The 24,375-nt window shown below is 39.2% G+C and overlaps 1 protein-coding gene across 7 annotated transcripts in view; it reads left to right on the top strand.

The window, feature by feature from the left end:
• Positions 1 to 24,375, top strand: part of MAP2K5 (mitogen-activated protein kinase kinase 5) — a 260,308-nt gene that overhangs the window by 154,104 nt on the left and 81,829 nt on the right. For all 7 annotated transcript variants that reach the window (XR_010137177.1, XM_063716193.1, XM_054531617.2 and 4 more), the window contains one exon: positions 2,251 to 2,322. Coding sequence is in view for 6 of the 7 variants with exons in the window: in XM_063716193.1 (XP_063572263.1) it covers positions 2,251 to 2,322 (72 nt within the window). In the remaining variant the exon portion in view is untranslated. The remainder of the gene's footprint in view (positions 1 to 2,250; positions 2,323 to 24,375) is intronic.

Here is a 24,375-nt window from a genome sequence, read left to right on the forward strand (position 1 = left end):
TGTGTTCCACTTTTGTGTGTGTGCGTGTTTTTTCTGTATTCTGGGTGAAATGCTTGGTACCTGTTAATCAGTAGAATGAAGAAATGGAGAGAGGAAGGAAAAAAGGATAGGGGGCAGGGCAACATTTAGTTATTTCTTTAATAATTCTAGAGGATTTTAGGATTTTCATGTTTGCTAGAAGTTCTTGACAGACATGAATAGCAATGTATGAGGAAGTTATATAAGAACTCTCTAAGGAACTTATTTGTTCATGCAGCAAACATGTATTACATTCCTTCAGTCAGCATGCATTGACTGCATACCTGTTATGTGTCAGGCAAGGTATTAGGTATGTCTGTCTAGTACTCTCTTTGCCTCTTACGAAAAATAGACAAGAAAACAGATGATTTTACAATACAGTATGATAAATAATAAGATATGAACAGCATTTTAGTGAAGTACAGAATCAGGAATTTATAATTCTGCTGTAGGAGTAGAGAAAGGTTTCACCCTCAAACAGGATCTGTGTGAGACATGGTCATTAAGCAGAGAAGAGGAAGGCAGGGAGATCTAAAAGGTCATTGTCTCTCCAGGGAACATGGAAATATTTAGTGACTGGAGCTAAGTGTACCAAAGAATCACCCAGAGAAATTATTTTTTTAAGTGAGGATCTCTAGCCCCACCCCCAGAGATTCTGATTCTGGAGGTTCATTTCTATTAACAGTAAGCACCTCAGGCAGTTCTGTGATGGCTGCTCCAAAGACTGCACATTGAGAAATACTGACCAGCTCAAGGCTGTGCTTGGCTCTTCTGACTTCTAGTTGTGGGGTCAGTTTGACTCACTGGAAAGAACCCTGATTTTGCAGTCAGACATAACTGGCTTTGAATCCTGGCTCCGCTCCTGGACAGTGCATTTAATGCTAACCCATAGCTCTAGACTTGAACAAGTCACTTAGTAAGCCTCAGTTTTCCTACTTTTGCAAAATCATTATGAAGTAGAAGACCCAAAGTACCTAGCCCAGTGTCTGACGCTAGTAAGTGGTCATTAGATGATATCTATTACTATTCTTCTTGTATAGTGGATACAGCACTCATAATGGTTAGTAATGTAAACTACTCTGTGCCTCATTTTCCTTATCTGTTAAATGGTGATGATAAAATAGTACCAATGTTACATGGATGTTTATGAATCTGAGATGAAATATGCATGAAAAACACTAAAACAAGGCCTGGTGTATAGAAATTCTTTAATAAATGCACACATAATTTTGTTGTTGATGATAGTAATGACAGTGACAATAATGTTATTCCTGTAGCTGGCTAGCCAGTTCCATATGAATACATCCTGGTATCTATTGAATTGGATATTGGAGTGTAAGTTATGATCTCAGCCTTGCCATGATTAGCCTGAACCTTTAGCAATCATTCCACCTTTGTGAGACCTCAGTTTCTCTTATTCATTTGTTCACCTGTTCATTCCAAAGCCCTCTATGAAGTACTGTACTGAATGCTAAATCCTAGAGGGATAGATAGATCAGGAAGCATCCACTCAGTATGAAATTATTCCTTTTGAAGTAGAGAGTGTTTATGTAGCCTCTTTTAGACCAGGTATTTGCTATACATCTTGAGTGGAGGACCAAGAGTCCCAAATGGACCTTTCCAACTGTTCCTTGGTTCATATACAAAGAAACTGATCAATGGAATGAAATGTTGAACAGTAGATGAATCTGGGTAAAGGAAATAGGAATGTGCTTTTGCTCTGATCTCATTTTTCCAAATTTCCTATAAGTTTGAAATTATTTCCAAATAAAAAATTAAAAGAAACCCTACTGTTCCAGACCCATCTACCACAATGCAAATAAGTGATAATATCATATAATGTTGTATAATTTGTTACTCCACAACGAAGACCACTGGATTTGGAGGGAGAGGATCTGGGTTCAAGTCTCAGCTCATTCACTACTTAGGACCTGGGCTAAATTACCTCACTACTCTGAGCCTCCATTTTCTTCATCTGTGGAATGACTTCCAAAGTCTTCCTTACAGGGACTTGGTGAGGATTCAGTAAGAATGTATCTATATATAATTTCTATAGATTATCTATATACTGTATGCACAAATACATATATACACACATGTTAAATTGTTTCGTCATCCATAAAATGCTATGCAGATGTTGGTGGCTCCTCACCTTAGCTGAGCTCATTTTGGTGTATGTGTTTTCCTGAGTAGCATTCGTCAACTGACAAGCTCCCTTCTGATTTCTTGCAGCCTGAAAGGATTTCAGGGGAGCAGTATGGAATTCATTCTGATGTCTGGAGCTTAGGAATCTCTTTTATGGAGGTACGTTGTTTGCACATAGACACTTCTGTGCATATCTGTACTAACATATTCAATCAGGAAAAGTGAAGATTTTGAAAGAATAAGCTAAAATAAACCTTCAGCATGTTATATAGATGTATACACAGAGTTTGACCATAAAGTCTTTGATTCCTTGTGTGGCTTGTGAACTGACTCTGAAGGTTATTTTAAAGCACTGTTTATTACAGATCACCTGTGTAAGACCTGCCTGGAGCGCTTGTTAAAAATACAGATTCTTCAACCCCGTTCAAGACCAATTAAATCCAAACCTCTAAGAATCTGCATTGTTAACCTGTTCCCTGGGTGATTCTTATACACACTAAATCTGGAGAACCCGTGTTGTAAAATAGGGATTCCAGAAAAATTCTGTGCCCTCTTGGAATGCATATGTGACTTCCAAAGGTGATTAGTTTAAAAGGTACTGCACTACTCATTTAGACATATTTTATATATGTTTGTTTTAAATGAAAAAAAAATCACCTCATTCCAGTAGGTTAAAGGGTGGTGTGATATGATGGAGAGGGAAGGGGGAAGAGGATCTATGTATTTAGCACAATTGCAATATCTACTCTTTATAGCTGTATTTAGAATGGACTTTATGTTAGTGTTCTAGATGTAGCTCCATTAGAACTCTGTGCTATGTTTTTTTTAATAAAATGACCATTGATCTACAAGAAAATACATATAACTTATATTAGAAGGACATATGGCTCAGTTTGAATTATGGTAGTATAGAACCTGCATACTGACCAGTGCTTCAAAAATTCTCATTTAAATTGATTCAGATAAAGAAGGACTTGTATTTTCTTTTTTTTTTTCTTAATAGAGATAGGGTCTTGCCATATTGCCCGGGCTGGTCTTGAACTCTTGGGCTCAAGCAGTTCTCCTGCCTGGACTTCCCAAAGTGCTGGGATTACAGGCAGGAGCCACTCTGCCCGGCCAGGACTTTTTATAATAGAAAAGTAGAAAGGACTCTTTAAATAATATCATAGAGAATTGCAATCATGATTTTGTAACCTTTTTTTTTAGTCAAATACCTTTTCTGTGAGTTTTGTAATGCATGAATGCAATTGTATTTGTAAGGAAATAATCTTCAAACTCAATTCACCTGCACAGTAGAAAGAAAGCAAAAATAGAGTGTTGAACGTTTATTAAATCATATTCTTCTGCTTCTTCTTAAAAGGGAATCTAAGAGGAAATACAATATGTATGCATCAGCTGAGAGGTTAGCGATAATGGTGGTCAGATCTCAGAACTGAGTCTTCCAACAGAATCCTCAAGGGCTTATTCTATTAGCCTGTTTGAGGGGAAACTAGTGTTTTTGATTTGTGGGACTCAGTATTGCTGTTATACAATTTCCTTTTGCGTATTTTAAATTGTTGTCATTTATTTTATAAATGACTGGATATAGTGTAAGACAATTGAGAAGTTACATGGTGTAGAGATAAGAATCCTAGATTGGGAATGGAAGACCTGGATTACAGTTCCAGGTTTGCTACTAGTTTTTTAGGTGACCCTGTGGAAGCCACTGTTCTTCACTGGGCCTCAGTTTCTTCATTTGTAAAATATTGATCTCTAAGCCACTTTCCAGACTAACATTCTATGACTGTGCTACTGCTCATGGTGTTGTTTTCTTTCCTTAGCTTTCACACAGCAACTCTAGAGTTGTGTGACTGAGACAGTGATAAAATGACATAAAATGCAGAGGCATGGCACTACTATAAGAGAGCATAACTATTAGATTTAAGATTTAGAGCACGTATAAATGTTCACCATTCATCCTTTCTGCATTCATTTATGCATTCATGTGTTGAACTCCTGCTATGCCTGCTGTATAGACAATGGGGATAGAGTAAGGAAAAGACACTCAAGTCTTGGTTGTCATGGAGTTCCATTTGGCGAGGGCTGGGGCATGAGGGGAAGGACAGAAAACAAAGGGATAACTAAATATGTAATTTGTCAGGTGGGGATAAGTGCCATGGAGAAAAAGAAAGCAGACTAGGCTGGGCTCAGTGGCTCACACCCGTAATCCCAACACTTTGGGAGGCTGAGGTGGGCAGATCACCTGAAGTCGGGAGTTCGAGACCAGCCTGACCAACATGGAGAAACTCCATCTCTACTAAAAATACAAACAATTAGCTGGGCGTGGTGGTGCATGCCTGTAATCCCAGCTACTTGGGAGGCTGAGGCAGGAGAATCACTTGAACCCAGGGGGCACAGGTTGCGGTGAGCCAAGATCGCGCCATTGTGCTCCAGTCTGTGTAACAAGAGCAAAACTCCATCTCAAAAAAAAAAAAGAAAGAAAGCAGACTAGACTAGTCCTCTCTGGTAAAGTACCACTTGAGCAGATATTTGAATGCTGTGAGAGAAGGGAGCCACCTGATAACAAGCTCAAAGGCACCAAGATAGAGTACACTCTCAGCATATTTAAGGAAGGGAGAGACCAGTGTGACTTGAGTGGAGTTAGCAAAGGAAAAGTGGGAAAAAATAAATTTAGAGAGGTAGCCAGGGGCCAGGGCAAATATAGCCTTGTAGGCCATGCTAAGGACTTTAGGTATTACTCTTAGAAGAAATGATCTGACTTAAATTTTCACAGTATCACTGAGTGCTTTGTGGAGCATGACTATAGACAGGCAGGTGTGGAAACAGATCAGTTTAAGTAGGTAGGAAGACAGGTGCTCAATAAATATATTTATGTTGCATATTGAAATATGTGTCTGTCTGCCAGTATTTTGCTGGGTGCTAGGGGTGCAAAGATTAATAAAAAGAGACTCTTTGTAGTGTAAGGAAGGAGACTGCCATTGATATATTTGGGTTCTGTTGATGATATTCATTTATCCTGGAGATAAACTATTGAATATTCTCTGGAAGACTGAAGAAAACAGACTCATTGAATTTTCAGGATCAAAGAGGATTAGGTATAGAGAACTGTGTGAAAAAGTGTCAGCATTGAGTGTGGGACACCTGAATGCCGGAAGGACTGTGTTGGCTCATGTGGTAGAGAGCAGATAACCAGATGATCAGGAGTGAGGGCCAGGAAGAGCTAGGCCTTTTGATGCTCCTTGTATTTTAAAATGGATGGTAAGGAGCCGGGTGTTACAGCAGGAGGAAGAGATGTTGTTAGAGGTTGTAAAGAGGAATTAGATTATGATCATCAGAGAGGGTTGTTGAGCACCTCTGTACATGATGCTTAACTAAATGCCTTCAGAAGGAACTATAGGATTGTAGCCCCTGACCTCTAGGAGCTTACTACCCCCATACAACATGTTACCAACACAAGTAATAGACCAGTAAGTCATTAGAGAATAGTGTAAGGCCGCTGGCATGTTTTTTATACCTAATCTATTTGGGGTCCAAGGTAAAGAAAAATATGCAATAGGGAAGAGAAGTAGGAGGTTTTGAGTCCATACATGAGAAATTGTGGGGATTCAGTAGTGAAGATTACAAGAGAAACCCAAGGTTCTTGTGTTTTCTTTTTGAGACAGAGTCTTGCTCTGTCGCTCAGGCTGGAGTGCAGTGGCGCAATCTCAGCTCACTGCAACCTGCGCCTCCCAGGTTCAAGCGATTCTCCTGCCTCAGCCTCCCAAGTAGCTGGGACTACAAGCACGTGCCACCACATGCTTGTATATTTAGTAGAGACGGATAATTTTTTGTATTTTTAGTAGAAACGGGGTTTCACCATGTTAGCCAGGATGGCCTCGATCTCCTGACCTTGTGATCCACCCGTCTCGGCCTCCCAAAGTGCTGGGATTACAGGCGTGAGCCACCATGTCCAGCCGGTTCTTGTTTTTTCTTAAGGGTCAATATAATGAGAACATTACGTGAAGGGATTAGGAAGTTAGTCCAAAAGAAGTACTTGAAGGCCAAGATTCTTATTTGTTTTTACCGTAGTATGTTAGGAATAGATGTAGCAAATCCAATTTAAAATCACTATAGACAGAAGTGTGAATCTCAATAGCATTTTAGAATCTGAGGAACAAATTGCATTCTGTAACGTAGTCAACACTTTCTAAGAACTGCTCCTCTTCTGTTTATTCTCACTTTTAAAAACAAAATTCTCTTTCTAGTAGAAACTTTCCTTTCTTCAATAATTCTTACTTAAGCACTTGCCCTGTGCCAGGCCCTGGAGAGTAGGGCACACAGAGCTGAGGAGAGCCCACCTCTGGTAGAAAAGAAAGATACCCAAAGCCCAGAATGATGTGACGAATCTTCAGTAGAGATGTTTACGAAGGACTCTGAGCCACAAGGGGAAGGGGGTGGGGTTTCACACAAAGGAGTTGACATTTAAGGGAGATTGGTCTTGAACAGACTTTGCCACTAGGAGAAAGAGGGAAAAGATAGAGGATCCCTTCCCCATTTCCCAGCACACTCTAAGGTATGGATCCCTGTAAACACTTAAGGAGAGATCAAATGTCAAAGTATGCAAGGTCTCCCCTAGTGTAGTTTCACTACTTGTTTGTGTGCATGCCTTCTTCAAAGTGTTTTAAGTTAACCTTTATTCTCCTAGGGTACCTGAGGTAAAGAAAAAAAAACTGATCAAAATGTAGGAAACCGAGCAAAGGAATTTCCCTGAAATTACACAGGAATCAAATACAGGCTAGGCCTGGTGGCTCATTCCTGTAATACCAGCACTTTGAGAGGCTGAGGCAGGAGGACTGCTTGAGGCCAGGAGTTCAACACTAGTCTGGGCAACATAGCAAGACCCCATCTCTAAAAAAACAATTCTTTTTTCATTTAGCCAGGAATGGTGATGTGTGCCTATAGTCCTTGCTATGTGGCAGGCTGAGGCAGGAAGATTGCTAGAGCCTAGGAGTTTGAGGCTGCAGTGAGCTATGATTGCACCACCACACTCCAGCCTAGTCAACAGAGCAAGATGCTGTCTTAAAAAAAAAAAAAAAAAATCAGACAGAGACAAAATGGGCATGAGAGTTTTCTGTCTCCTCTACGTCTCCCTAGCACCCTTTCCCCCAGTTCCATAAACTGTCATCTCTGAGGTTTGGTGAAGCCAGAAGCAGAAAGTTCAATCTACAGCTTTCAGACTTGAAGCCTGCCCCCTGCCTCCCACCTTTTTTTTTCTAGAGGCGTGGTCTTGATATGTTGCCCAGTGTTGCCTCGAATTCCTGGGGTCAAGTGATCCTCCTGCCTCAGCCTCTTGAGCAGCTAGGACTACAGGTGCACCACTGCACCCAGCTGAATGCCTTCATTGTTTTAAACCCTTGAAATGACAGGGTTCCTCCTTGCCTGCCTTCTTCCTCCTGCCCCTTGCCTTGTTAATATGCTGTCACAGCCCTCATGGGGAGTCATAACAAGGCCTCTTGCCACTAAAATGTGCCATTAAAAAAAAAACTCACAGACAGGTACGTTTATGCCTTAAGCAAAGAAACTTTAATATCAGACTATCTTTTATCCAGGGACAGAATTGCTTCTCTCTCCTTTCACTACAGCATCCCTCTGTTGGGTGGGGTAAAGGGCATCTCTTCCAGGTTTTTGTCAATGCATGTAGTATTTGGAGTTGGCAGATGTAACAAAAAGATGGAAGTTATCCTTAGGAAGGGAAAAAAAGATTATTCACCTTGACTAATGTATGGCAATTTGACTTGATGGCAAGAATTTGGCCCGTTTCTCCATTGTTTGTTTGTGGTTTTTAACTCACATCTTTAAATGTGTTGTAGTTCCCCTCCTGCGGATTAGTTACGGAAACATTAAAGGTCATTGCCACATATGGGATTTGTGTGGGCTCACTCTGTATTGGGGAAGAGAACCCGTGTAGAACTGTAGTTCTTTCTCCTTGAAACTTTGTTAGCAAGAATCAATGTGGAAATGCAAAAAGAAAATAAAAAAGAAGTGAGACCCACTAACAAGGATGTAAAATTCCTGAACTAGGACAAACTAGGAGGGTAATCCTTCCCTGGAATATTTGTTTACCTCTTCTAGGAAGCTCATACTGATTCAGTTGCCTAGGAGATTTTTAGGATTATTAACCTTGTAGTCTCTGTTCAAGACTTCAGGGCAAAAAAAAAGACTACAGGGCTAAACTTTAAAATGAAAATGAGTTTGGTATATAATAAGGGCTTTACCAAGTTTGATAGTTTTATTAGGCGTGGCTAAAACATTTTAGAGCATAATTTCTGAATTTCACAGGCAGTTCAGTGCTTATCTCTTCTAAAGAATGGCTTAAGGAGAAAGTCCCACTCTCATTTTTTACTAAGTAATTATTCCATTTATATTCTTGTGTCATTTGAGTTCACAACATAAATCTGTAGTTGGGAAGTAAACAGTCATATCTGCAAAAGTGAATTTAAATGGGTCCTTCTTGAGTCAAAAAATAAGTCAACATACATTCTCCGCTAGCCTTGCAATTTGCAGTATTTAGGATGATGCATCTACATTAAAAAGGCACCAAGCCACTCCTGTAATATTCTTATTTTCACTGAGTATGCTGTACAAATACATGTTCTGGTTTGGGATTCTATGTGGTGGGTTATTATAAACTTTATTAAGGTTGATGGTGAATAATCTGACAAACTTTTCTAAAGGAGTCAGACTGAAAGCCTGCCCCCCATCCCTTTTTTAGAGGCAGAGTCTTGCTAGGTTGCCCAGGCTTGCCTTGAATTCCTGGGCTCAAGCGATCCTCCCTCCTCAGCCTCCTGAGTAGCTAGGACTGCAGGTGCACCACCGCAGCCATCTGAAAGCCCCATCTTTAGCATATGCATAGCATACGCATTTTGCTCTTTTCGCTTGGATCCTCATTCTTTCTGCCTGTTTGCCACCCTTCTAACCAGTCTCCTGAGTCTGAGGCATAGAACAGTCTGGCTCAATGTGTTTGGTTAATTGGTGCATCATCTAGTCCTCGGAGACCCCTCTTCATCATGACCAGTGTTTTATTGAAGTGGTTTGAATGATGTGCTGAATGATGAAAGCAAGGACCATGGCTTAGAAAAATGTCTCAACATAGGTAAAGAACATAGTCAGAGAACAACACAAGGTCATTGTCGTTGTCATCCAAGTAACATCATCTTCTGAAGTTTTTGGTTTTTTCGTTTGTTTGTTTGTTTGTTTGTTTGTTTTTGAGATAGAGTCTCGCTCTGTCACCCAGGCTGGAATGCAGTGGCACAGTCTCAGCTCATTGCAACCTCCGCCTCCCAGGTTCAAGCAATTCTCCTGTCTCAGCCTCCCGAGTAGCTGGGATCACAGGCATGTGCCACCACGCCCGGCTGATTTTTGTATTTTTAGTAGAGATGAGGTTTCACCATGTTGGCCAGGCTGGTCTTGAACTCCTGGCCTCAGGTGACCCACCCATCTTGGCCTCCCAAAGTGCTGGGATTACAGGCATGAGCCACGGCACCTGGCCATCTTCTGAAGATTTTTTTGGCTCTATTATTTTGACAAAAAGAATTGTGAGTTTTAGAATTACCTTTACCAAGTTAAAAATAAACCCATGGAATAATACACTGTTCTCTGTACATGTAATATCATTTTTCTTCATCTCCCCAAGATACAGTTTAAATAACCATCCTTCATAATACCAACTCTGATATCTCCAGCTGAAGGTAATATCTTCTTCTTCTGACCTTCATCTGCATCTTCCTTGTGGCATGTAAATTGTCCAGTTTGTATTATAGTAATTTATAGGCATGTCATAGTTCCTTATGACAGGATTCAAATATGATTCTCTCATAATCTCCTATGCTGTTTAGTACAACTCCATTGCCCTAGTGGGCACTCAATACATCTTTTTGACTCAATTTTTTCCTACTTTTGTAATGGTTTTTTTAAAGCAGTTTCAGAAAATAAAGATCAGAGTTTAAAGTGTGATGGAGTCTTTAATATAAATGCCCGTAAGTGTTTGGAGAATAGATCACAGTGTTTTGCTTGTGAAGAAGAGCTTTCAGTTTACCAAGGTATCAGATCCAGATTTGAATTCCGCTTCAGCCAGCCTAAGCTATAGAACCTTGGGTAAATTAATTTCTCTGAGCCTCAGTTTCTTCCTCTTTAGATGGGAGATCTGTTTCAGAACTTTTGGACAAAGTTCACAAGGGAAAAAAGCCATTATCCTCTCTCTTTAAAAGGAATTACCCTTTGAAATGTTTACATTTGAATCAGAAAGACTGCTACTTTGGTTAAAGATGGTGCAAGCTTTAGCTTACAGTTTCACCTCAAACTTCACTAAAAATAGCCATAACGTGATTTACACACACACATGCACACGCACACACGCGCACACACACACGCACGCACACACAAAAGGATAATACCATAAAGAGAAAGGGAAAGGAGACAACAGCTCTCAAGTTTTGAATATGAGACAACAGTAAACAACTGAGCAGGGCTGAGAATACAAGCAGGCAGGCAATCTGATATATTGTAAACACCCAAAGGCTCAGGAATTGGTGGGACCAGATATGTGGAGCCAGGAGTCAAGGTGGGACCAAGAGAGGAGAATTGCTTTAAAGTCAGTTTGACAATTATGGTAAGACTAGTTAATCTTTCATTTATTACAAACTAATATGAATTGCTCATGAAAACCCAATAGAAAACAATTGTTAATGTACTGGAGTAAACACCATGGGTGGACACTCAATCTAACAAAACTGAGTGGAGGGTTTTTTGGAGCAAATAAAATAAGTGATACCTGGCACCATAGAAGTCTGGGTCCCATTACTGCATTCAGAGGCATTAAGTGAAAGTTTAGATTCTGAAAGTTGAGACCTCCCACCCTGTTCCTAGGACACTCGTGATTACTTTACACTCAAAGATTACTTTTCAGGTGGGAGATTAGCAGAGACTTTCTCTAGGGGAATCTGACTAGGGAAGACTTAAAGATCCAGACGTTTGGAGTTCCCCCAAGAAAACAGCCTAGCTAAATCATGCTCCCAGGAGAGCCCTTAGTCTACAAGCCCCATCCATGAGCACAGTTTCCAGTGAGATTTTCAGTGCCTTACTCTTACAGAGACATTTGAGAAAGGACTTTAGGGTCAGAACAGAGGCCTACAACAACTAAAAAGAAAAGCAATTTGGATGGCCAGAAAACTGTGCAGAGGGTAAAAAGTTCAAATAAACTATCAGTAGTATCCTCAGAGGACTAAAGAGAAAATAATGCACTCAGAATATAAGAACAGGCTGCTGTAACAAAAGGAACTTTCAGAGAACAGCAAGAAATAGGAGAGAAATGAAAATTAAAGAACCAAGTCGGCCAGGTGGCTCAAGCCTGTAATCCCAACGCTTTAGGAGGCCGAGGCAGGCAGATCACGAGGTCAGGAGATCGAGACCATCCTGGCTAACATGGTGAAACCCCATCTCTACTAAAAATACAAAAAATTAGCCAGGTGTGGTAGCGGGTGCCTGTAGTCCCAGCTACTCAGGAGGCTGAGGCAGGAGAATGGTGTGAATCTGGGAGGTGGAGCTTGCAGTGAGCCGAGATCACGCCACTGCACTCCAGCCTGGGTGACAGAGCAAGACTCCGTCTCAAAAAAAAAAAAAAAAAAAGAACCAAGTCAGGAAGTTCATGACAACTTCTCATTGAAGAACCAAGTCAAGAAGTAACATGAAAAATAGAAGTTCCAGGAAGAAAGAACAGAGAAAACAAAGGGGAAGAAATCATCAAAGAAAAATTTTAAATTTTAATGTTATAACATGGGAAAAATATATATTTATACAACATTGCCCTTCTCTTAGTATTCCTATAGAAAAAAAAATCATTTTTTTCCCCAAATGACATATGGCAGTGTTTTTTCTCAGAAAAAGTGAGTTTTTGTTGAGGATTAGTAATAGAAATTTTCCCAAGGAAAATTTACTATAAAAAATACAAATAGTTGGATATAACTACCTTTTGTCTCATTGGAATGTAAAAGCTTAACACATCTAATTTTTACATATACATATTGTTTAATAGATGCCAGATAAGACTCATTAGATATCAAGAAAATGAATTGTGATCTTCTATACGTATAAGTAAACACATAAACCATGTAGAGCTGTGTAAATGTAAATAAAAGTATTTAAAAGGTGGCATGGACCATGTGTGGTAGCTCACACCTGTAATCCCAGCACTTTGGGAGGCCAAGGCGGGTTGATCACCTGAGGTCGGGAGTTCGAGACCAGCCTGGCCAACATGGCGAAACCCCATCTCTACTAAAAATACAAAAATTAGCTGGGCATGGTGGCAGGCACCTGTAATCCCAGTTACTTGGGAGGCTGAGGCAGGACAATCACTTGAACCCAGGAGGCAGAGTGAGCCGAGATCATGCCACTGCACTCCAGCCTGGGTGACAGAGTGAGAATCCATCTCAAAAAAAAGAAAAAAAAAGTGGCATGGATCACCCAACCCAGTACCCTTGACAGAAGCTTCTGGAGAAGTTTGATGGCAAGTTTGTCATTTTGTCATTTTCTTTCCAATATCATTTTTAGATTCAAGGGCTGTTATTCTAATTCTTGAACTGTTAAAGAGCTTAGACTGGATTAACCAGAATTCAGTTCACATATTGGCACCAACACTTATAATCAGTATGATCTTAGCCAGTTCAGTTTGTCACTCCAAGTGTCAGTTTCTTATGTATAAGTTGAAGGTAACATTAGAATTCATTCATTCCTTAAATATTTATTGAACACTTTTTACATGTCAAACACATTATTAAGTGCTGCGATACATTGGCAAACAAAATAGGCATATTCCCTTTCCTTGTTGAGCCTACAATGTAATAAGGGAGGCAGAAGATAAACAATATAAACACTTATGTTTTTTGAAAGCAAGATTAGAAATATATTCAATATTCTAGGCTTTTTCATGAACACTTTTAACATTAGCAACCACATAAAGTTACTTGAAGAAGTAAGCCTTTTGAAATAGCGTCTTGTATGTATTGAGTGCTTACCAAGTAATAAGAATTATGAAACATTATCTAGTCTTGGCTCTTGCCTCTAAATATACAGAACTCATTTTCCCCCCACCCCTACCCAGCTGCTGAAAAAAAAAACACCACCCTGACACAGCTGTTTCTAGTGGGTGTGTGGTTGTGGCTTTGTTTGCTTTTCTAGCCCTTGGTGATTGTGAACTGGTCCGAGGGGTGACGGATGGCTCTGGATGCTCTGTAAGCAGCTGCCGTCAACTTTTCTACACCATAAAAATTTGCCATTTGGTGTGTTTCACTCAAATACTGATATTTTCTCTTCTTCTTTTTAAATAATTAGTTTCAAGAATGTGAGTGAAATCTTTCCACATGCTGAGTATTCCTAACCTAAAAGTCCAAAATTTGAAGTACTCCCAAATTCGAAATTTTTTGAGCACTAACTTGACCCTCAAAGGTCACAGTAATGGGAGCATTTAGGATTTCAGGTTTTTGGATTGGGGATGCTGGTAAGTATAATGCAAACATTTCAAAATCCGAAAAAGGCCAATATCTGAAATATTTCTGGTCCCAGGTAGTTCAGATAAAGTATACACTCAACGTGGATCATGTTCAGTCTCCTGATCCAACTAGTGAAACATTTTACCTGTTGACCAAAGTTTTTGCTGAGAACCATCAAAAGGTTGAAAGGATCTGAAGGGCCCAAAGACAAAGGAAATTTCCATGGAAGATTTTATAGGAAAGTGGGGAGGATGTGATTCTGGAATCCTTGTCTTGGGTCCTCCCCTCCCACTGAAGGATGCTGAGGAAAAGAACATGTAACAGTTTCTGTCACTCATTCCCCTGCTCTTACTCCCTTTTCTGTAATTCTGTCTTGATTTTTTTTTTCCATTGTCTTTTTTTGGGGGAGGTCTAAAATTGTGTGTAAGTTAATGCAAAAGGAGCTGTTAAAATGACCTTTGGCAGATGATGGATTGACTAGTTCAGTCCTTTGCGAGGTCTGTGAAGGGATCCAGCTGTCTCAGATTACCATGCCTCAATGTGCATTTTCCAAGGTTGTCAGTGATTGTAGTGAATGTGAAACTGGCAGACAAAGTGAAGTGTTTCCCACTGAATAAAGCATTGTTGAGTTTGCTTTGTGTTCAGAGCTGTCGGGAACAACCATGAGATTGACAAAACAAGATGGAACAGGTGCTAGCAGTCCCAGCTAAGTATTTTGTTATTTTGATGGATTTCAGACTGATTTTAAAGTTTTTCCAACAGCACATGCTCATATCATGTATACACACAAATACACAGAATTTGAAATTTTAAAAAAAGCAAAGTCTTGATATGAAGAATAAAGAAATAGAAGACAAAGCAGGCATTTGACAACCCATTTTCAGATGTTTGAAGGATTGTCAGTGGAGAAGCAGCAAGCTGATCTTTTATGACAAGAAGACTGAACCTTCTGAAGCTAAAACAAAAGCCAAAAAAAAAAAAAAAAAACTCCCATGACTTTCTATTCAGTACAAAGAAGGATTTTCTGATGGATAGAACTCTACACTTTCCTCCTCAACAGTGAAATCATTTGCCTTTACAGGTAAAAATGTCTCATCCCTGGGGACACGTAAGTAGGGACTGAATGACTATTTGTCTCAGATTTTTTTCTGTAGAAGAGACAGATACAAGGTTAGACAAGGTGCAGTCATATATTCATTTGGTCACTCAGCAAATATTTTTTTGAGTGCCTAGTATGTGGCAGGCCCTGTGCTAGTCACTGGGGACACTGCTGAGAACAAAACTGACAAAATCCCTGCTTTCATGGAGCCTACATTTTAAAAAAGAATACTTGATCATTGTAACTTTTTAGACAAATAAGCGAGTTAAGCTGCACATGGTGACACACACCAGTAGTCCCAGCTACTCGGGAGGCTGAGGCAGGAGAATCCCTTGAGCCCAGGAGTTTGAGGCTGCAGTAAGCTACGATCATGCCATTGCACTCCAGCAACTGAGCAAGACTCTGACTCTAAAAATAAAAAAGAAAAGAAATAAACAAACAGGATGATATGCTAGGAGTAACTGAGTGGTATTGGATTACTTTTGAGTTGAGATCTGAAAGATAAGAAGGAACCAGTCTTCTAGTGACATGTCTCAACACTAAAATTCTGAGTCTATGATAATGTTGGGAACCATGTCTGCCAACTTTGAGATATCCAGTGGTAAAAACCGCTGCTGCTAGAAAATTCTCTTATATGCCTTATGTTGTATTTAGAGACTAGAATTTTTTTTAACCTAAAGAGAGACTTTAACTTAAAGAGAGACTTTAGAGCTTGTTAAATCAGACCACTTCTCTTATCAGTGAGGAAGCTGGTCTCCAGGGAACTGCGCAGAACAGGACTGGAATCTGGGTCTTCTGATGTGAAATGTAGTGCTCTTTCCTTCTTCCAAGCTCTTGACATCCTCTTGCTCAGTGTCATTCTAACAAAAAGGGTGACAACATCACACTTTTTTTTAATGTAACACTTAACAAAGCTATTTGGTATTCATTATCTCTTTCAAGCTTCTCCCCACTCTGAAAAATCAGCACCTTGAGGCACCAAATATTGTTTCACCTTATAAGCATCAAAGTTCCCATTTTGCAAATGAGGAAACTTAGATCCAGATAAGTTAAAGGACTTTTCTAGAAAGGTTAAGTGAATAGCTCAGGCAGCAGCAGTCAAGTATTCTGACTCATGGATTCAAGTCTGCTTCTTCTATTATGCTTTAGAAAAGTATATCAAGTAGTTTGAAAAAAGAAGAGATGAATGGTAAATGGAACTGAGCAGGAAATCAGATAAAGGAAAAGACAGGTTTACTGTGACTCTGCTGGTCAGTTAAGGCTGCTTTTCATAGGATTATACCTTACACTATCCCTGTAGCTGGTTTAGTTTCATCATATTTCAAAATGTGCTAGTTATGTTTCAGAAACTAAGGCCTGGTTTATTTATTAAAAAGAAACACAAATATTAACCTAATCTCCAGTATGGCTACTGTAATAGGAAGTAGGTAGGTAAGGATCCCATCTAATTAGTAAATATTTATCAAGTGCTACCCAGTGTTGGCAGTAAGGGTACAAACTTTGCCCTCAGTGACTCCTTGACTAATAGGAAGAAAAGTAAAAGTGCAAGGGAAACATGCAGAACTGGGCACATGAGAGTGTGGGCTGACATCAGTGTCAGAGAAAGCATTTCAGTTATTGATTACTGCTTAATAAACTACCCAAAATTAGTGGCTTAAAATAACCATTTATTTACTCAGGATTCTGTGGGTCAGGAATCCTAGCAAGACCCAGCCATTCTATGTAGCATCAAAAGCCTCTCATGAGGTTACAGTTGGGTAGTGGTTAAGGATGGAAGATCCAAGATGACTTCATCTGCGTGTATGATGCTTTGGTGGGGATGGCCAGGAGTGGCTGGGACCCTCCTCTCCCATCTCCCCTTCATGGCTAGCTTAGACTTCCTTTGTGGTGCCTGGTGTTCTAAGCTGTGATCGCAAAAGCTACAAATCCGTTAAGGCCCAACCTCAGAAATTACACAGGATTGTTCCTGCCACATTCTGTTGATCACAGTGTAGGTTCTTGATGATGAAGCAACAGGGTCACATTCCAAAAGAGCATCTTGGGCTGTAGATTCTTTTAAGGCCATCACTGGAAGCACGGTACATTTCAGAAAGCTTCCTAGAAGTGCTGGTATCTAAGTTAAGTTTTGATGAATGGGTTAGATTTGGAGGGCAGTGTTCCAACAGGAGCAGCAGCATGTACAGAGGCCAGAAGTATGAGAATATCAGCTGTTTATGACTCCCTTGACTTTGAAATGTCTAGAAATAGAAATGTGAGTGAAGTTGAGCTCAATAGACTAGACCCCAGCACTGATGTTTTCTCAAATACCCACAGCCGCATGATTTCAGAGAATGGTTTAGAACTGGAAGCCCCCAAAGCTAGGTCTCTAAGAGACCATTGTCATGATTAGGGGTGCCTGCTGTCAGAGGACACAGGTCAGCATTACACAAACTTTTTAAAAAGATGTCATTTCTTAATTCTTATTATGAGGATTCAAATGGCTGTTGAAGTAAACACATGAGATGGAGTTTGGGGCAGTTAACTCTAATCATTTTTAAAAAATTTATATGGGGGCTGGGTGCAGTGTCTCATGCCTGTAATCCCAGCACTTTGGGAGGCTGAGGTGGGTGGATCACTTGAAGTCAGGAGTTTGAGACCAGCCTGGCCAACATGATGAATCCCCTTCTCTACTAAAAATACAAAAATTAGCCAGGCGTGGTGGTACAGACCTGTAATCCGAGCTACTTGGGAGGCTGAGGCAGGAGAATCGCTTGAACCTGAGAGGTAGAGGTTGCAGTGAGCCGAGATCGTGCTACTGCACTCCAGCTTGGGTGACAGAGCGAGACTCCATCTCAAAAAATATTTTTTTATGGGTACATAGTAAGTGTACATGTGTATGGGGTACATGAGATATTTTGATACAGGCATACAATGTGTAATAATCACATCAGAGTAAATGGGGTATTCACCTCAAGCATTTATCATTTCTTTTTGTTACAAACATTCCAATTATACTTTTAGTTATTTTTAAATGTACAGTAAATTTTTGTTGACTGTAATCACCTGTTGTGCCATGAAATACTAGAATTTTATTCATTCTAACTTTATTTTTGTACCCATTAATCATCCCCACTCTTCTCCCTGCCAACTTCCCTTCCCAGCCTCTGGTAACCATCATTCTACTGTCTATCTCCGTGAGTTCAATTCATTTAACTCTAATCTTTTTCTTCCTTGGCAACCTTTTAATCTTTAATAAGAAATAAGTCATCTAAATTCATCATAATGGTTAAATATGTGAAAATGGTAGCTACTGATCAGTCTAAGCAGTGATACGTAAGAGGGCCTTGTCAGTTAAGACCATCAGATCCTAATACTAAAGAGTTTGTGTACCGTGTTCATTAAGGTACTGTGGCATAGAAACAAGCAAACCAGGCACCTCCAGGTTGACCAGACTCCAGGAGAGATCATCAGGGGGTATATCATAATCAACAAATGCTTATTGTCAACCTACTGCAAAATGCTATTTCTGGTGTCATGGAGAACATAAAAGTTTATGATTCATACTTTGCCCTTAAACAAGTTAAAATTTATAAGGCACTAGAAACACAGGAAGATGTAGAACACTGGGAACTGTCACCAGGGAGGATGTGATACACACTGCCCAGTGAAGGGTATGGGCAGAGAGTGGTATGAAGTTTGTCTACAAAATTGTGGGTAGAGTCTTCTAGGATTAACTCCTGACAGAAGAGGAGAAAAGGAGGAACAATTGGAATCAAGTCCTGAAAGAATAGGTAGGCTAGAAATCTATCTACTCATCTGTTGCAACATCTCAGATTACAGATAGGAAAACTGCCCTCAGTGTTGCATTTTGAGCTATGCAAACATTTGAAGAACATTCATTTTTCAATTAGAAAAGTAAAATGGTTGCTCTCATTAATCATGACTAAACTTTATGTCTCTTTAACTCAGAGTCTCTCACGAATTTCCTCTCAATGCACAGAATACCATGGAAAAAGACCTTTGCCGTTGTTTTTAACTGACTTCTAGAGATTTAGTTATATACCCAGATATTTTCATTAGTATTCTGTGAGTAGAGCTATTGATGGAAATCAACATGGAACGGTTAAAGTGTCTGTAAAGCTACAAAAGTGGGTATTTTTAAATTGAGGATTTTTTCCCCTTTTTTATTTATCAATTAGCTGCCTTATACTTACTATGGCCTAGTTAAAATTGTATATTCCATTTAAACACAGTATCTAACCAAAAAGTTACTCAGCTAGGGTTTTTGGTCTAATGTAGTATAGACAGATTGATATACACATACACAAACATAAACACACACATATGTATATACACACATATGCTTATATATACATAAGTATACACATATATACACACATATGCTTATACATACATAAGTATATACATATATATACACACACACACACATACACACACACACACACGGAAAAAAAGAAAATGATGCAAGTGAAATAGCATATGGGAGAGGAAGGAGAATTATGTGTTTTGGGACAGCAGGGTTAGAAAGACCAAGGAACATTTAAAGATTCAAAACAATAGCATTTAGCCTGAAATCTACTTTTTATCATCTTTACCCAGCCATCAGAATGAAGAAAGACAGTGTCCAGCTGTAGCAGTAGTTTGGTAGCAGGAGAATTAGACGTAAAGGTACTAGTGCCTGAGGGGTGGGTCATGAATTAATAATTGCTATGTGGCGGATGAGCCCCGTCAGAAGAGCTGAAAATGAGGAAGTTGCCTTGCAGAGCGCTATCAATCACTCAGTGACCATAACTTCCAGTAATTAGTGTATTTTATGGGCCTTTGCTTCAGTGGCTCGAAAGCACATATGCTCCAGTCACAGCTAAACTTTGCTGGAGTAATATTCCAGGATGATTTATCCTCCTGCTGCACTGGGATATAACCCTATATTAGGTGAAGATTGTGAACTAAGCTGCAATAAAGTGTAAGTTTAGGTACAGTTTGCCCAGGTTGAGACCTCAATGTATCACGCTTTTCAGCATTCATGGTTAGGCTATAGCAGGCAATCATTTTTAACAGTGAAACAAATAAAGCAATTAAAGGAATAGCATTAGGATATTGTACTTGTGAATTACTGTTGCCCTCTCCCTGTTTAAGTGTCTACTGTAATAAGCCCATTTCTTTTTATTTTTTAAAAAACATACTCTATTAGAAACATTTGTTTGTTTTTTGTTTTTTTTAAGTTCCAGGGTACATGTGCAGGATGTGCAGGTTTGTTAAGAAATATTTATCTGTAATGCTGTCTTTTCTCCCTTATTAATAATCTGGGACAGAATGCAGGACCTTCTGAATGGTAGATAAGTGCTTGATTTATTTATTTGTGCTACTGTTTGGGCTCCTTAAGTAAGTTTATATCAGTGGACTTTGGTGAGGACAAGTAGTTGTTGTTTTTTGTTTTTGTTTTAATATTGGCACCCGTTAAGGCGCACTCCTGATGGGACCCTCACATTTAGGCTCTTTCTACACAAAGAAAAAACGTTACTTACAAGCTCTCAGAGTACTTGGCACTTTTCGTGTAGGCATAATGAGTTATTTGCTGCGGCTCACCCACTGCACTAGAAGTCTATGAGGTCTTTGCAGACAGGGTCCTTTGCCATTGCCAAAACATTTGTAGAGCCCAGTGTTCCTAGGCTCTTAACAAGCTTTGCCACCAACTTACAGTATGACCTTGAGCAAATTAATTAAGCTGCTGGTGCCTCCATTGGGCCATGATTCTGTTTGCGCTGAAGAAATCCTTAGAGTTTATAGGAAAGAGTTTGTGAAAATAAGCATAAATTGAAATAGGAAAAAATACGTGTGGGTTCACTGTATTCTCTTGAGAGTAAAGTATTTCTTCATCACTTTTAATGATGGTGTCTTTGAATTTCCTTAAATAGACACCAGTGATAAGCTAATTTCACAAGTGTAGATGGAAGGGTGTACACAGTTTGATGCTTTCGTTACATTTATTATCCCATCTTTAATTTGCAGTGTATTATAATATCATACAAGTTAAACAATAATAATAAAACTAATTGTCTTTAATTAAAGTGAATTAGATTTTGATTTTAATATATTTGCTGTAGTGAGTACTGATAATGTGGAGGGTCCCAAAGGTTATTAGGGCATGTTTCTGTTAGGCCTGATGGTGTTAGTAATAATCCTCATCCTCATAGTTCTAGACATGAACAAATATGTCACTTCATCAGTCTCTGTTACTCGCACTTATGCCCCTCCACAGGGGTTGCAGATTCCACAAGTTATCAGCTAATGGCGTTATACATTAAAAATTGAAGCTTTCCTCACTCTGAGGCCTTTCAAGGCTTTGTTCTTAAGCCCCAGACACTTTGGAGTGCAGCTGCAAACTATAGGCAGAAGATTAAATTAATTTGTAACTCTTTTTTTTTTTTTTTGGTCCTGCATTACTAAATCCTCCACATTTAATTGAAACCCTACTTCAAGACGCTTTGTGTTTCTGCGTTCTTTGTTGTCAGTTTAACCTCCAAAGCACTTTAACACTGGTAAATTGCTGTTATATCCTTTGGATTGTTTTTAAACCATTCAGTAAGAGAACAGTGAAATTGATACATGGGGAAAAAAGTAAAATCTTAGAGTAGGTTTTGAGGTATTTAATATTTATTATGGTTCTTCACCAGCATAGTTTCAGATGATTTAAACTCTTTCTCTAGGACTGTGTAAATTGGTCTTGGGATGAAATCTCACCTAGGGAATTTTATGTAATCCAGTAGTTAAGTCTGATTTTTTAAAGTTTCCCTGTGTCTGAGTGTTCCAAAGTGGCTGCTGCATTTCTATAAAATGAAGATTTAACTGCAGCGCACAATCTAACTGCAAAATCCTTAGATGGAAATTTAATTGTGTAAAATGTACACAAGGTAATTAAAAACAAATTTTAGAACATTTCAGACTATAAAGTTGTCCTTCAGCTAGATCACTGGCTATATTGAAAATGCTTATTTTCAATTTGCAGTTATGCCGAGAAACATAGAATATGTCTAAATTAAGAATAAAAAAATCCAGTGCTCTTCAGTAGAACTGTAAATTTAAAACTACTCCCACAACATGGTTGATATTCTGAGTAGGAGACTTGATTACTAAAAACATGTCTTGAATTTGTGTCCTGCACTTGTTTTCTGGCTACAATGTTTGTTTTCTCTTTATCATTTATGATTCTATGACAATAATTATTTTTATTATCAACAAAAGCCATTCTGTTGCTTTGTCAATAAATAACTTTTGTTAAAATACAAAGGTTTTTATCGTGTTATATATTTGGCAATTGTTATGATCTCTCTTTCACACACAGGCACACATACAAATATATTTGTTATTTAAATTATAAAATCCAACATATTCAAATGCTGCATTTTATAGATTGTGGTTGGCCAAGTCAAAGGTCAATAAGATGACACTAAGGAACGTCCTATTTTTAGAGTGAGATGTTAGTTGTTTACTGCTATTTAAGTGTATCCCCAACTGGTAAACACTTCAGACCATTCTTTTTCAGCCTTTTACGTAATAAACGTTCCACAACAGAGTCTTCAGCAGTTTGCTAAATCTTAAGTATTTGGAATTAAAGTGTACTTTTTAATTTAACATTAAATAGAATCCCTTGTCTCTACCTCCACTCCCTGGCCCCAAATAAATAAAGCTTTTCCAAATCTTTTACGATGTGAGCTGCTCCCCTCCTGGGAATGAAAAGGATATGAGACCCATTTGATGAATTACTGGCACTTATGTGTGTCTACATTTTTCAGTACACTTTTTTTAAAAAAAACTAGACTTAAGCTGCCTATATTACATACTTCTTTTGTAAAGATGATAAAGAGAGCAAAGATTTCTATTGGCTTAGTCCTAATCTATTTGCTTTGTTGTGATTCTTTTTTTTCCTTTCCTTTAACTGTTAACCTATTTATAAATCTAAATCTACATACAAAGGTCATTGGTTGGCTGAACTTAAACCATTTTACTCAGTAAATTTAATTAAGAAAATACAGTGCAACTCATAAGCAAATGAGTTTTTTCCTAGTTTTAAACCAAACCACCCTCTTGAGTGCTGATTGCCTTGCCCGACCCCTGGTGATACAGAAACAGGCAAAATTAAAAAGGACATTAAAGCTTCATTAAATCTGAAACACATTTAGTACAGTGACATATCTGCAGGCCATTTCAGGGAAGATTACATACTCTCTTTTGTAAGTTTCCTAATTTATAATACCTTGACAATAAAAACTGGGGAAATGCAAGTAGATTAATAGACCAGTAGGGGTAAAAGATACAGAATGGCCCCAGGTCTGCCTGTGTGTGAAATATTCACTTGGAGCATATGTGCTCCTTCTTCCCCATAAGGGTCCCATGTTTATTTTGACTTTTGACAGCCTCATGGAGAACTCGTTCTTTTTTATTTATTTATTTATTTATTTATTTTTGAGTTAGGGTCTCACTCTTGCCCAGTTTGGAATGCAATGGCATGGTCAAGGCTCACTGCAGTCTCTACCTCCCCGGGCTCAGGTGATCCTCCCACACTAGCCTCCCAAGTAGCTGGAACTACAGACACGTGCCACCACTCGCCTCTCATTTTTGTAGAGAACTCGTTCTTCATGCAGCCATATCTACTAAGAAACCGTTTTCTTTTTTACCTCCTCCCAATAGAACTTGATAAAAAGAGTTCTAGAGCCTGGCTATATGTTTCCTTCTACTTTTCTATAAGACAAATAGTGTGGAACATAAACACTGTAGCTGCGTTAGACCTAGAGGGATAGAGGCATACATAGAAGGCAGCGGTCCTCTCCTGGGGCCTTAAAATGACTGCTTTCAGTGCCAGCCTAATAGTGCACTTGCCAGTTTTCACTGGCATAGATTCCCAAGTCTTTCAACAGCCCAGTGGTGACACTCCGTAAGAGAGGAAGTGATTGTCGTCATGCTGCAGTTGCAGCGGTACCTACTAGTTAAGATCAAAGAACCATTCTCTGTCTTCTAACTCTAAAGAGGTCAGACCTGCAAGATGTCTTACAAGCAGTCCTCCCAGGAACATAGTTAAAAGGTAGGACTGAGGGTTCCACAAGATGTCAGGAAATAACACTGAAAGCAAAGCCAGACCCATGAATGATGAGTTCACCAGTTCAAGCACTGGCACCTGTTCCCAAGCAGACTGGTACAAAGAGGCTCCCAGCTGACCAAACTGCACTAAATTTTCTCTCTGTTGTCTTGCATGGCATTGTCTTACAGAGCAAACAAATAACATCAGCCATCCTTTTTTACCTTGTACAGTCATGACAGAGAGGGCCAAGTAGATGAATGCACATTCCCAAGTTGGCTGGAGCCTGGCCTCTCTGTAGAACCATGACCACTTGCAACCAGAAGCTTTGTGTTGAATCAGGAAGAATTCACATTTTTTGCTGTATCTCACTCCGTTTTAAGCTGTCCATTTACCATTGCTTAATTCTTTAAATTGCAAGAACCAATGGTCAGTGTTGGCACCTGCCAGCTAGTTTAGATCTTGACTGTATGTGTGGTGGGCAAGTTTCCTCTGTCTTTAAGCCATCTGAACAGAAT

This window comes from Pongo abelii, chromosome 16, assembly GCF_028885655.2.
Source record: "Pongo abelii isolate AG06213 chromosome 16, NHGRI_mPonAbe1-v2.0_pri, whole genome shotgun sequence".
NCBI classification, from domain to species: domain Eukaryota; kingdom Metazoa; phylum Chordata; class Mammalia; order Primates; family Hominidae; genus Pongo; species Pongo abelii.